We start from the raw sequence: 13574 nt of genomic DNA, 5'->3' as shown, positions 1-13574 counted from the left end.
ACCCTTAGGCCACCGCTGACCCCAAACTTTCATTTCAACATTTTTATGCACGTTCTTTCAAATGTTTGATCTTTCATATAGGCTATAAAAAAAATCTAGTTATAATCACAGTCTTGTACGTTTGTTTTTATAGATTCTATAGGGAGAGAGAGAGAGAGAGAGAGAGAGAGAGAGAGAGAGAGAGAGAGAGAGAGAGAGAGAGAGAGAGAGAGAGAGAGAGAGAGAGAGAGAGAGAGAGAGAGAGTGAGAGAGTGAGAGTATAGCTGTATATATAGCATTTGGTTCCATACACTCTGAGTTAAATTAACTTTGATTTTACAATAATACATTCGGGTCTCAGGGATAGAAATGCCATTAAATGGGGGTCCGTAGACTAATATGCATGTCAAACTGGGGGTCCTTGAAATTAAACAGGTCGAAGATCACTGCCAGAGCCGTAAAAATCTTCTCTTTTATCTGGCATATCTCTCCAAATGGGGGTCCGCGGGCTAATTCATTAGTGTCAACTTGGGGGTCCTTGACATGAAAAGGTTTTGCGAAACCACACTGGGTTAATTGACTTCGTCGTCACGCTGCCTGGCTTTAGCCTGTTTGTTTATTTGAACTTGACTGTGTGAGGTTAATCAACAATGTCTACAAAGCTGCAAAGTGGTGATTACTACAGGGACGTGATTAGGCTTTGCACACGTACGGTGAGTGAATATTTAAGCCTCTGGAGTATTTATCCAATTCATTAGTCCCTTGAACTCTTCTATTGTAAACTGCTTTTTTTCCTGCATAATCCTTCCCGAAAACAAATTCAAACGAATATAGGCCTGTTATGTATAGAGGAAGCTTGTAGATCAGCCTGCGGTCTCTGAGAACATTCAGAAACTTGCAGCTGCAGCTGCTGAAAGTGCCCCGAAACGTGAAGAAAACTCGCCAGAATGTGAAGAAGCGTCGCCCCCCGCGGCGAGTTTGCGTCACGTTTCGGCGAGTTCTCAAGATAACTCGCCAAAAAGGGTAAATGTGGCGAGTCTTCTTGTTACCGTATAGAGGGTAGAGCGCGTGACATCATCATCAAACCTGGAAGCTACGCAGGAACTATACTATCCACACAGAAAAGTCCTATCTGATTGCATTAAACAACGTTAAACAATGTTAAACTCACTCTGCATGTTGCTTTGCCACTCTATTTGCCACTCGACGTGCCATTCACTTTAAGCATGCGCATACCCTCTATTTGGCCACATGTCGTGCACAGACCCCCATCTGAGAAGTTGTTGGGCCATGCAGGGTTGATTTTAGGGGGATATTTGTGTTGTTAAAAATGTACAAAATTATTAAAAAAAAAAATTCTACAGTAAAAAGAAATCACACCTGTGTGAACTGAACTGAGTGGTCCCAACTATATGTACTGTACTGTACTGTACTGTACTGTACTGTACTGTACTGTACTGTACTGTACTGTACTGTACTGTACTGTACTGTACTGTACTGTACTGTACTGTACTGTACTGTACTGTACTGTAGTACTCATAGTACTGTACTGTACTGTACTGTACTACTCGTAAGACAGACAGACAGTCAGTAGCCACGGTATAAATAGGGTTTGACGTGGGTTTCATTTCGTTGAGGAACCCACTGCAGGGGGTCCCCGGACCCCACTTTGGGACTGACTGACTTTACTTGTGTGAGGCATTTCATAACACATGCTCCTCACGCCATCTACAGGACAGGATAGGTAGTACAGCAAATAGACTGAAGCATGAGATGTTATCAAACTTTATCATTATTCATTTATACCAATTTGTACCAATTTTAGATTCCGTTTGTAGCCTATACTCAAAAAAGTAAAGGGAAATTTGTGTAATTTAGTTTAAAAATATTTATATACATAGGAATTAGAGGCCAGAATGAAATGCTATACCGTGTTAAAGCTATAGGATATGGTTCATATGGTAGCATTACAATTGTTTACAAGAGGGTCCATCCACCATGTTCAATTCATCAAAACACCTAACCTACTCTACACAGACATTGGCCTATATCTCTTTTTGGATTTTCATCACACTTCTCTGTAATTTAAGACTTGAATTACTCACTTGCACAAAAGTGATGATACAAATACAATGAATGAACATTATTTCCCCTGTTATATTTTTCTCTGCCACACGGTGGCAGCATTATATTAATTCACTACCATAATGTATCGTTTTTTTAACAGGTGGTTTTGATGGCACCATAATAGTTTACATTACTTGAGAACCATTGGTTCTCAACGTAGGGTCTGGGGGCCCCTATAGGGTACCTGAGGGCGTTCCTGGGGGTCCCTAGCTAAATTAGAGACAGTTAGGAAATAGGAACCAAATGGACCCTTAATTGCTCTGTAACTCAGAGAGTGTACAAAATGGAACGAAATGGACCTGTTAACAGTGATTTTACAATATAAATGGGGGTCCCATAGTCATAGATAGAAATGCCATCAAATGGGGGTCCGCGGTCTAATTTAAAATGTCGATTTTGCCATGAAAAAGTTTGAGAACCACTGTCTAAAGCCCAAACCACACTAAAGCGTCGGGAATAAACAGTTTTTTAAAACCACACCAATGCAAATCATTGAGTTGCAAGGAGTTGCATATTGGTGTGGTTGACCTTAAAAACCGTTTTGACCCGACCCTGGCCTTTGGTGTGGTTTGGTCTTTATTTTAAATTTATTCAGTGATTTCATTGTTGCCCGAGGACCCCCAGTTGAAAAGATATGCCAGGGACCCCCATAAGAGAATATTTGTACGGCTCTAGCAGTGATTCTCAACCCATTTAACTTCAAGGACCCCCAGTTTGACATGAATTAGTCTACTCTATACGGACCCCCATTTAATGGCATTCCTATCTCTGGGACCCCAAATCTATATTGTAAAATCAATGTTAATTTAACTCTGAGATTGTACAAATTTGTACACTCTCAGGCCCCTTTTCCACCGGTTGGTTCACAGTGGGAACCGGTTCAGTTCTTTTTGGTTTTTAGTCCATGAGCCATATAGCTCCAAAATGTAAACGTTAATTATGAATTGAGTGGGCAAAACCATACCTATATTAGATTGTTATCACCATTAAACTTCCCCAATTGAGTACTTACACGAAGACAATGATTTATTGTATTACAAATTTTACATTTTTATGTATGCAAATGAGGCATTATGTAGGAAAATATGCAAAATAATCAAAAATATGAAAAAGCTACTACTGTGGAAGGGTTATCATGTATTAATTTACTTGTATTGATCCTATAAACAATTTAATATAGGGTATAGTTTGCCCATCAATTTTGGAGCTCTGGCTCATGGACTAAAAACCAAAAAGAACTGAACCGGTTCCCATTGGGAACCAACCGGTGGAAAAGGGGTCTCAGAGTTACAGACCCATAATGGTCCATTTGGTTCCAAACTATCATTTAGCTGGGGACCCCCTGGAACTCCATCAAGGACCCCTGGGGGTGTCCCCGGGCCATAATTTGGGAACCACTGACGTGTACACAGTGCACTGATACTGCTCACACACGGCTTACTTTCAGAGCCAACTGTCATCCGTTAGGTTGCATTGTGTCCATGTTGAGAGGAGGAGTATGGGAGGAGTTATTCTGGGACGAGAAAGAGGAGACAGAATGAACACACAGAATCACACAACTCTTTCACCTGTGTGAGGAAATAACAACTTAACTACCCCGGTGTATATCTGACACTGAAACAACCTGACTTTGAGAGAAGCAGAGGAAGAAATAATGGTTTCAACATGAATGGCGCGGTGGAAACCGAAGAGTTTATATGGACAGGAATATAAGTTTGTAAAGGAGCGGATATACAGAACAGAGAGAGAGAGAGAGAGACTCAGGTAACGTTGATGCCGAACACAAAACAACCCATTTACACTTCGTCACACAACGGTGGCACTCGTCGAGACAATTACATATCAGAGAGGTGAAAACATAGAGCTGCTATTGAACGACTGTATTATTTCATACAGCATGGCCATCATTCTTCATCACCGCCTTAATTCGTGACATTGTAGTGCGTTTGTTGCGTTATTATTGGAACGGAATCATTTATGTTTACACAGGTGTCTAATGTCTATAGTGATTTTAAACACAAATGTAGGCCTATGTATTTTTTGGTCGTAACAGGGTTTTATAGTAGCCTGCCCTACATGGAATAGCTAGATATAAAAATGTTTACACTACAGGTTTTGTCTATTTTAGGACCAAATTCGTCCTTCAAAGTTGTCATTAATTGGCATGTAAACACCTGCAGGCTAACGTGTGTGTGTGTGTGTGTGTGTGTGTGTGTGCGCGCGCGCGTGTGCGTGCATGTGTAGCCTACTTTTACTTGTAACAAAACAAAGTGTGTGTGTGTGTGTGTGTGTGTGTGTGTGTGTGTGTGTGTGTGTGTGTGTGTGTGCGTGCGTGCGTGTGTGAGAGCGAATGTGTTGTTTAAACGAAGGTCATTTAATTGTTCAGCTAATCTCGCATAAAGGCTCCATCCATGTTTGAGAGTGGTGAGAGTGCTGATAATGACCCATTAGGCCAAGTATCATGGGAACTGTTTTCACTTTCTTGTGGCCTGCCTGCTTATCTCTGTATGTGTGTGTGTGTGTGTGTGTGTGTGTGTGTGTGTGTGTTGTGTGTGTGCGTGCGTGCGTGCATGTGTGGCTGTGTGCGTGCATGGAGGACTGGGATAACTGGACAGTGGACACACTACTCTGTAAAAGTGTTTTCCTGCCCTAGCCCCGCTACGTAAAGTTTCTGACATTTGGAGTGTAAACAAACTGTATGTAGGGTTTCCGAGAGGGGCTAGTCCTGCCCATGAGTCAGTATCATAGGTCAGTATAGCCCACTGTCTTTCAAAGTGAGTTGGTGACAAGTTCAACAAGCAGTTTTTCCAGTTGTAATTCCAGCCAAGATCAGTTACAGCTTTAGTAAAGGTCAGCCATTGTTTTCCTTAGTTACGCTGTAGCTATAAAACCATACAGTACAGTAACAGTACGTGACTCTATGACATCCAGTTGTCTTATCATAGCACTGACAAAGTTGGAGAAGAAAGTAGCTACTATAGAGGTTCCCAAACCTTTTCACTTCACATAACTGTGGGTTTCACATAACTGTGGGTTTCACATAATTGCTGTGAAGTTGAACTGTGGTTTTCAATTAATTTGTGTTAATTGTTCAGCCCCAGGGGAGGATCATTGCTTTAATACCCCTTTAAAAACAACACATTGACCGTTGTATTACCCCGGTGTAAAACGCATCTTTTTCTTTTCATATTTATGTATAGTGACATGAAGATGTTTTTGATCTTGTAGGAATTGGGCGCACAAGAAGATGGAGCTCAGCAGAAGAGAAGTACCTCTGTATGTAAGTAACGTTCCTACATGTTCTGTGTCCGTGTCAGAGCTGCAGATATGTTCTGTGTCCGTGTCAGAGCTGCAGACATGTTCTGTGTCTGTGTCAGGGCTGCAGACATGTTCTGTGTCTGTGTCAGGGCTGCAGACATGTTCTGTGTGTCTGTGTCAGGGCTGCAGACATGTTCTGTGTCTGTGTCAGGGCTGCAGACATGTTCTGTGTGTCTGTGTCAGGGCTGCAGACATGTTCTGTGTGTCTGTGTCAGGGCTGCAGACATGTTCTGTGTCCGTGTCCGGGCTGCAGCCTGCAGACATGTTGTGTGTCTGTGTCAGGGCTGCAGACATGTTCTGTGTCTGTGTCTGTGTCAGGGCTGCAGACATGTTGTGTGTCCGTGTCCGGGCTGCAGCCTGCAGACATGTTGTGTGTCCGTGTCAGAGCTGCAGACATGTTGTGTGTCTGTGTCAGGGCTGCAGACATGTTGTGTGTCTGTGTCAGGGCTGCAGACATGTTGTGTGTCTGTGTCAGGGGCAGGGCTGCAGCCTGCAGACATGTTGTGTGTCCGTGTCAGGGCTGCAGACATGTTCTGTGTGTCTGTGTCAGGGCTGCAGACATGTTGTGTGTCTGTGTCAGGGCTGCAGACATGTTCTGTGTGTCCGTGTCAGAGCTGCAGACATGTTCTGTGTGTCCGTGTCAGAGCTGCAGACATGTTGTGTGTCTGTGTCAGGGCTGCAGACATGTTGTGTGTCTGTGTCAGGGCTGCAGACATGTTGTGTGTCTGTGTCAGGGCTGCAGACATGTTGTGTGTCTGTGTCAGGGCTGCAGACATGTTGTGTGTCTGTGTCAGGGCTGCAGACATGTTGTGTGTCTGTGTCAGGGCTGCAGACATGTTGTGTGTCTGTGTCAGGGCTGCAGACATGTTGTGTGTCTGTGTCAGGGCTGCAGACATGTTCTGTGTCTGTGTCAGGGCTGCAGCCTGCAGACATGTTGTGTGTCCGTGTCAGGGCTGCAGACATGTTCTGTGTGCATGTCAGGGGCAGGACTGCAGACTACAGACATGTTGTGTGTCCGGGCTGCAAGCCTGCAGACATGTTCTGTGTCCATGTCAGGGGCAGGGCTGCAGGTGAAACTGAAGCCAGCAGGGTTTCACTCCCCTGGGAGGGCTGGACCTCGTACCGCCCGCTCACCAGATGACAAGGCCCTGCTGCCCAGACAGCCTTCTGGGCACTAGTGTTGATTTCGTCCACTACCTCTTTTTCACTGACGAAAACTAAATGGAAACGAAATGAAAACTAAGCTATGATGTCTAAAACTAAGACACACACACAGAAAATGTTCGGCAGAAAATGGCAAAAAAATCATTTTCGGCCTATTCGGTTTCGGTCCGAAGAGGAAGAAAATATATCACTGAATAGTGTATGCAATTAATGCATTCAAAAGGGCTGAATAAATGTTTTATGGTCCCATAATAGTGATTATTATTTAAGTTAAGTTTTGCCATAACCATTTATTTTGCCATAAATCAGGTAGCTTTAATATCGGATATTCGGTATTCGGTTTTCGGCCAAGAATTTCCCTTTCGGTGCTTCCCTAATTAAAAGTACAATATTTGCCTCTGAGATATGTAGTGGTCGTGGAGTAGAAGTGAAATATTGGAAATTGGAAATACTCCCGTAAAGTAAAAAGACATCAACATTGTACTTAAAGGGACACTTCACCCTTTTTGCAAAAAAATATATGTTAATAACGTTTAGAAGCTTTAGAACACTTTCCTGGGGGTATTTATGTGTGTAATATGTGGTTTTAGTTATTTTAGATTGTAGCAGTGAGCCTGTTGTCTCTGATGTCATGGACACTGGGCTCACTTCCTTCCTGGACTACATGTTGTCTCAGTAAGACAGCTCTCCCCCTATCCACAAGGAGGAGCAGTGCACCAAAGAATTATGGGAATTGTAGTCCAGGAAGGTAGTTAGACCAGTGTCCATGACATCAGAGACAACAGGCTCACTGCTACAATCTAAAATATCTAAAACCACATATTACACACATAAATACCCCCAGGAAAGTGATCTAAAGCTTCTAAACGTCATTAACATATATTTTTTTGCAAAAAGGGTGAAGTGTCCCTTTAAGTACAGTACTTTTCACCACTGTAAAGGGGCATGGTGGGATTCAGACGGGGAGAATGTATCTACCTATTGTTTATTAGCTTCGTAAAAATGGAGCCCATAGCGCTCGTGTTTATCCATTGAATAAATACACATTGTCCGTTGGAAGCACCTTTTTGAAGGTGTGTTTAAACTATTAGTGTGTAGGAGGAGTGTTCTTTTTTTTAACATCTGCCTGCGGTGGTCCAGTCCTCCACACACGTATCAATATCATCATCACCAATATCATCAACGAGGGAGGTTGAGGAAACCTCTCTCGTTTCCGCTTTCTTTCTTCCTCTGTCTCTTTATTTAATTTCACAGGCTCCATAATGTCTGTCTGTCTGTCTGTCTGTCTGTCTGTCTGTCTGTCTGTCTGTCTGTCTGTCTGTCTGTCTGTCTGTCTGTCTGTGAAGTAACAATTTAACGGTTTAGTTCAGATTTTTGGACTTAAAGCTTTAGGAAATACTGCAAATTGCAAAGATATGAATTGGTTCCCTGTGTCCCGTGGTGGGAGTTCTGGTCTTGATTAAGTAGTTCCGGTCATTTTGTGGGGCTCTGGGGGGCCACGCGTTCAAAATATATTAATTCACAAAACTAGCGTAATTTGTATTGTTGACTATTTATACCATACAGCGCAACGTTCGTTCAACTTTGACCTCTCTGTCACATGGAACTATTGTTGTGTCCAGTATCACTACGACAGCATGCAGCACAAAGCCATATAGTTCCAAGTGACAGAGAGGTCAAAGTTCAAAGAAAGTTGCACTATTTGGTAGAAATAGGTAAACCATACAAATGATGCTAGGTTTGTGGATTCATTTATTTTTAATTAGTGTCCCCCCTGTGCCCCCCCCCCCCCACCAAATGCCCGGAACTACTTAATATTTACCAAAACCAGACCAGAACTCCCACCACGGGACTCAGGCAATCAATTAATACCTTTGCAACCAGTGACTATATTAATGGCAAGTATTATTAATGGCAAGTTATTTCCCAAGTAAATCTGGCCCCAATTACACTGGCATGCAGCCAAATCCAGCCTGAATCAGATCTGAGCCACATCCAGATTGGAATCGGATTTGTTTAAATGAGTCATGTGACATGTTGGACTCATTTAAAACCCATTCTGGGCGGGAACCCCTTTTGGTGTTTTAACTAAGCATTATGTTATACTTTAGCTATTGAAAAATAGCAGGGGGAGGGAGGGTACCGTCCTAATGTCGGCTCTTCGGTGCTACTGAAAAGCTCTGACGAGCCGAAATCATTTGGCACTACAGCGGTAAAATAGGCGTATGAATCGGCCCTGACATGGAAAGGGGTGAGAGAACAACCTACGCTTTTCAGAACATTGTTAGGATTTCGATGTAGGTCACCTACTAGTAGAAAGACAGTACTCCTCTTTCTCTCGGCGTGCCAGGCGAGGATATCCTTCAAGCAGAGCAATATTCCAGATTGCGTCATGCAGGATAATGTTGCTCTGTGTGACCTTTTTAGTTACAATAAGTTACAGTATTTGGTCCCAAATCCGTTCCTAATGGGTTTGGATGTTATAGTCTTTGGAGACAGACTGTTGACTGTTTTGCCAATAGCTATAGGTTTTCACAGATCGTGGATGTTTAGCTTCTCATTAGTGGTATGAATGAAGCGTGACCTCATTTGACCTTTTAAAGCACACAGTAGTAGCGTGGTGACGTTTTTGATCCGAGACCCCATTATGTGTCGCAAGTAAATATCCCCTTTTTACTCTTGTAGTAAGTTTGCATATTTGGGGCAAAATGTCTAAAATATCAATCCAGCAATGCAAAGACAAAATGTACTTTGCAATGCTTTTGAACACTTTTATAAGTATTTTTTAAAGCAAGTATACTTGACGGAGCAACTTTCACTTGTCATTGAGTAATGTTTGACCAGGAGGAGGATCTTTACTCAATCTATCTATACTTTAGATTAAGTACTTAAGAGTCTTGCTCGGGGACACCTCGACACATTGGCAGGTTTAGGAATTGAACCTGGGACCTTCTGCTTCCCTCTCTATCCATTGAGCTATGGCCGGCCGTCCACCTCTCAATGCTAGTCGTTCAATCAGTGGGTACAGAGCTGTTTTTTATAAAGAGTGTTATTCTAACACGCAGTGGCAGAACTAGAAAGTACTGTACTTAAAATACAATTTTTAATAATAATAATAATAATAATAAAACTTTATTTGTATAGCACCTTTCATGACATGAAATGCAGCTCAAAGTGCTTTACAGAACAATGGAGAATAAAAGAAAAGCAAGGCAACGACATTAAAAAACAAGCAGTAATGCAGTACAGTGAGGACATGGAAGTGGGTCTTGAGCTGAGCTTTAAAAATGTCTACAGAGGCTGCCTGACGAAGGTACAGTGGGAGCTTGTTCCATGCCGTCGGCCCGTAGAAGCAAAAAGCTGCTTCCCCGTATTTTTTAGTTGCCATTCTTTTGGGCAAAGCGAGCAGGCCGGCGGTGGAAGACCTTAGGGGGGCGGTTTGGGACATATTTAGGCAGGCAGTCATGTAGGTAGGAAGGTGCGAGACCATTGAGAGCTTTATAGCTTTAGGTACTTTTTACTTTTCTATACTATACTTCTAGTCCACTACATCTCGGAGGCAAATATTGTGGTACGCAACTAATTGAATCCTTTATTTACTGTGCAGATTATTGTTACAAAACACAAATTATTAACCAGCCCTATTAAAGTACTTTGGCTATTTGTAAAATAGCTGTTCTACAAGCTCACAACGTGTCGCGTCGACTCGTGTGCATGCATGCGTACAGTGTGCGTGTGTGTGCGTGGGTGGGTGGGTGTGTGGGTGGGTGTGTGTGTGCGTGCATGCAGGCCTGTGTTTATTCAGGTGGGAGTATTATTCCAGTGATGTTCTTAGCTGTGTGTTATTGTTGGCTGCTGATGTGACATCACCTGCTAGAGGGGCTGTGTGTGTCTCCTAGTGTTTTGGTTGACTTAGCTTAGCTACATTTGTGTTCGGTGGCAGTGATGAAAAGTTAAGTACATTTACCTAAAGTACTGTACTTTACAATGTTCTGTAAAGTAGGCTATACAACAATACAATGTTTTGTACAATTGTACAACAGTGTATTTCCTTTTCCATTGTACTTTTAATTCACTGCATTTATTTGAAAACTTTGGTTACTTTACTAGTAACTTTGATTATTCTATTACAAAATATACATACCACTTCCGCCATGTATGCATTTTGCCATTTGGAAATAGCCGATCTACAAGCTCACAATGCGCATTGTGAGCTAGTAGATACCAGACCGGTGCCTGGCTGTAGAGCACAGAGTCAGTAACGATGGAAGTTGGAGGTCCATGCCCCACCCCGGCTATGCAATACCCGTTGTACCCGTGTCAGAGTACCCGTTCCACTCATCTGTCTGTGTCCCTTTTATGCTCATATATGGAGACTTCTCTATCTGTCTCTCTGTGTCCCTTTTATTCCTATTTATGGAGTTCTGTGTTTCCGCCATGCTCAAACATGGAGTGTTGTGACGTCGGAAACAGGCCAGCTCCATATATGGATGGACCCTGGGCATAGGGGCCATGTCGAGAGCCTGCAGGGCAGAGGCTTTTTGTGGCGGTTCTGGACAACCGTGCGTCCGACCGACCGACCTGACACCGGGCACTGCAGCACTCCCTGTGGGGGTGTGTGGAACGCGCGTGTCGAATTTGAAGTTCTCGAGTTGCGTAATGCAAACCGTACAGAGACATTTATAGATGGATAGATGCTATTTTCAAAGGATTTGTATACCGGTATATGCTTTACTTTGGCACTATTGATACTTTTACTTCAGTAAAACATGTGAGTTCTGTTTTTTCCACCTCTGGTGTACTTTAGCTCCATTTCTACGGTGGTGCCAAGTGTTGCCACAGACTGACTGCCTGCCTGGTGTGTTAAGCCATTAAGTCATTATCCCATTCTGACCTGAGATCAGATTCATACGAGGTTTCCACATGGACACACACTGGTCTGATTAAACCCATTCTGACCTGAGATGAGATCAGATTGTAGAAATGTCAGACGTTCTTCGATTCTTAAAAAAATAGCAGACCTACAAGCTCGTATCGCGCCACTCGGTGGCGCGATATGAGCTTGTAGATCTGCTATTTTTCAATAGGTAAAGCATAACATGATGCCGACACCAAAATGGGTGCCCCGTCAGAATGGGTTAAGACCTGAGAACAGATTCTACAAATGTCTTGTTTCTGTCAGTGTAAGTTTTACATGCCAAGGACCCCCGAAATGATATGTATTTGACCGCAGACCCCCATTTCCAAATATTTTTATTGTACCAGAGCCAAAGATTTGAGTTAAAAAAATATAAGATTTGAGTTAAAAAAGATATATATATATATATTCAATGATTTGCACACGTTTTCACTATATTTCAAAATGAGCAGTGCTACAAGCTTGTAGATCTCAACAGCTAACGTTTAAAATCATAGTTAAACACTATAAAGGTGGTACAGTACGGATGCGTCCTCGGGTCTAAGTGTGTTAACTGAAGCGGTGGATATCTGTAATGTAACCTGATGGTTTTCTCAGAGCGCTCATGTCGTCATGTGTCACATTTCACAAGAAAAATCTTACTCTGCCAGTTTTATAATCGTAGATTAATTTAAGCACAATGAGAAAGGCTTCCCATGAGAAAGGCTCTCTGCTAAACAAACATAGACACGCACACATGTACTCACATGCACGCACGCACGCACACACACACACCTGCACAATGTAATTTTTCTGTCAACAGTTCACACAGAACAAGATGAACGTTTTGCACAAAATGCACCTTTTCGCTTTGCATAATGTTATACAACGATGGTGGAAGGCAAGTAATGTGCATTTACTCAAAGTACTGCACTTATAAGTACAACCTCTTGATACTTTATTGTTCTCGATCTTCAGGGGCAAACTGCCAATAACGTACTCCACTACAATTATTTGACAGCTTTAGTTACTTTAGTTACTTTTCAGGTTGAAATTATTAATACAAAACACATATTATTCCAGGAAAACCATTTTCTTACCTTAATTGGATGTGATTATGTCTAATAACGAGTGGTGCAGGTGAACAATTCCATGACTCCATCCAGAGCGCACCGCGGCTGTCTTGGGTCTCGCTTTCTGGTCATTATGAGAGATAGACGTGTAGAAACACAAATTCGAGCGATCAAAGATTTTCACCTGTACCACTCGTTATTCCATATAATAACATCAGATTATGGTAAGTTATAAGCACTATTTTAAACACTTTGGCAATAGAGGTTATGCACGTGACATCATTATACCCGGAAGGTATGTCTGGCCTTGACAGCACATACAGTATACATCCAAACAGAAAAGTCCTATCTGATTCCATTATTCAACGTTAAACTCACTTTGCCACACACTTTCTATAAATCTATGAAATAAAGATCGCACTTGTACTTTAGTACTCAAAACTATATTTGGATGCCAATACGTTTGAATGCAGGCCTTTTTCTTTTTTTACTTGAAACGTAGTATTTTACTGTATATTATTATTGCTAAGTAAAAAAAGTCACAGTACTTGTTCCACTACTATCGTCAACAAGGAGACTCAACTTGGCGTCCATGTTCTTTTAATATGTGAGCATTGAAAGGCTCATGGTGGCATGTGATTTCTGTGACAATCCTTTTGACATGTTGGCTAAGCTATTGGTATCTCATTAGCACACCAGATTTAATCAGAGGTATGTGCTTCAGCCCGAAGTGTGACAGAAAGGCCTACAGTTCCAAACAGGCAAACTTAACCCGTTTTGGACGGGAACGCAACTGTAGCCTTGGCTTTTAACCTTTTATTTTAAACTTTAGCTGTTGGAAAATAGCAGATCTACAAGCTCATATATCATTATCTTGTAGATCTGCTATTTTAGAAAAATCCTGAAAATATGGAGCAAATCTTTGAATATATATATATTCTTTCAGAGCGAACGTTTTTTAACTCAAATCCTTGCTTCTGGGGAGGTCCCTGGAACAACATATTTTCAGACTGGGG

General features: G+C 42.1%; 1 protein-coding gene across 2 annotated transcripts in view; it reads left to right on the top strand.

The window, feature by feature from the left end:
- The first annotated feature begins 3705 nt into the window (after positions 1 to 3705).
- LOC310879473 (uncharacterized protein) overlaps positions 3706 to 13574 on the top strand; it is a 51635-nt gene continuing 41766 nt past the window's right edge. Inside the window, exons 1-2 of one of the 2 annotated variants that reach the window (XM_083794188.1) lie at positions 3706 to 3870; positions 5335 to 5386. In XM_083794188.1, coding sequence (XP_083650314.1) covers positions 3776 to 3870; positions 5335 to 5386 — 147 coding nt within the window. In that variant the 5' untranslated portion in view covers positions 3706 to 3775. Of the gene's footprint in view, positions 3871 to 4701; positions 4769 to 5334; positions 5387 to 13574 lie in introns of those variants that run through there. The other variant, XM_083794189.1, reaches the window with a different exon arrangement.

The sequence above is a fragment of the Protomyctophum parallelum genome (genome assembly GCF_964188405.1).
Source record: "Protomyctophum parallelum genome assembly, chromosome: 21".
In the NCBI taxonomy this organism is placed as follows: domain Eukaryota; kingdom Metazoa; phylum Chordata; class Actinopteri; order Myctophiformes; family Myctophidae; genus Protomyctophum; species Protomyctophum parallelum.
The sequence above is the reverse complement of the archived record's forward strand: the minus strand, read 5'-3'. Positions and strand labels throughout refer to the sequence as shown.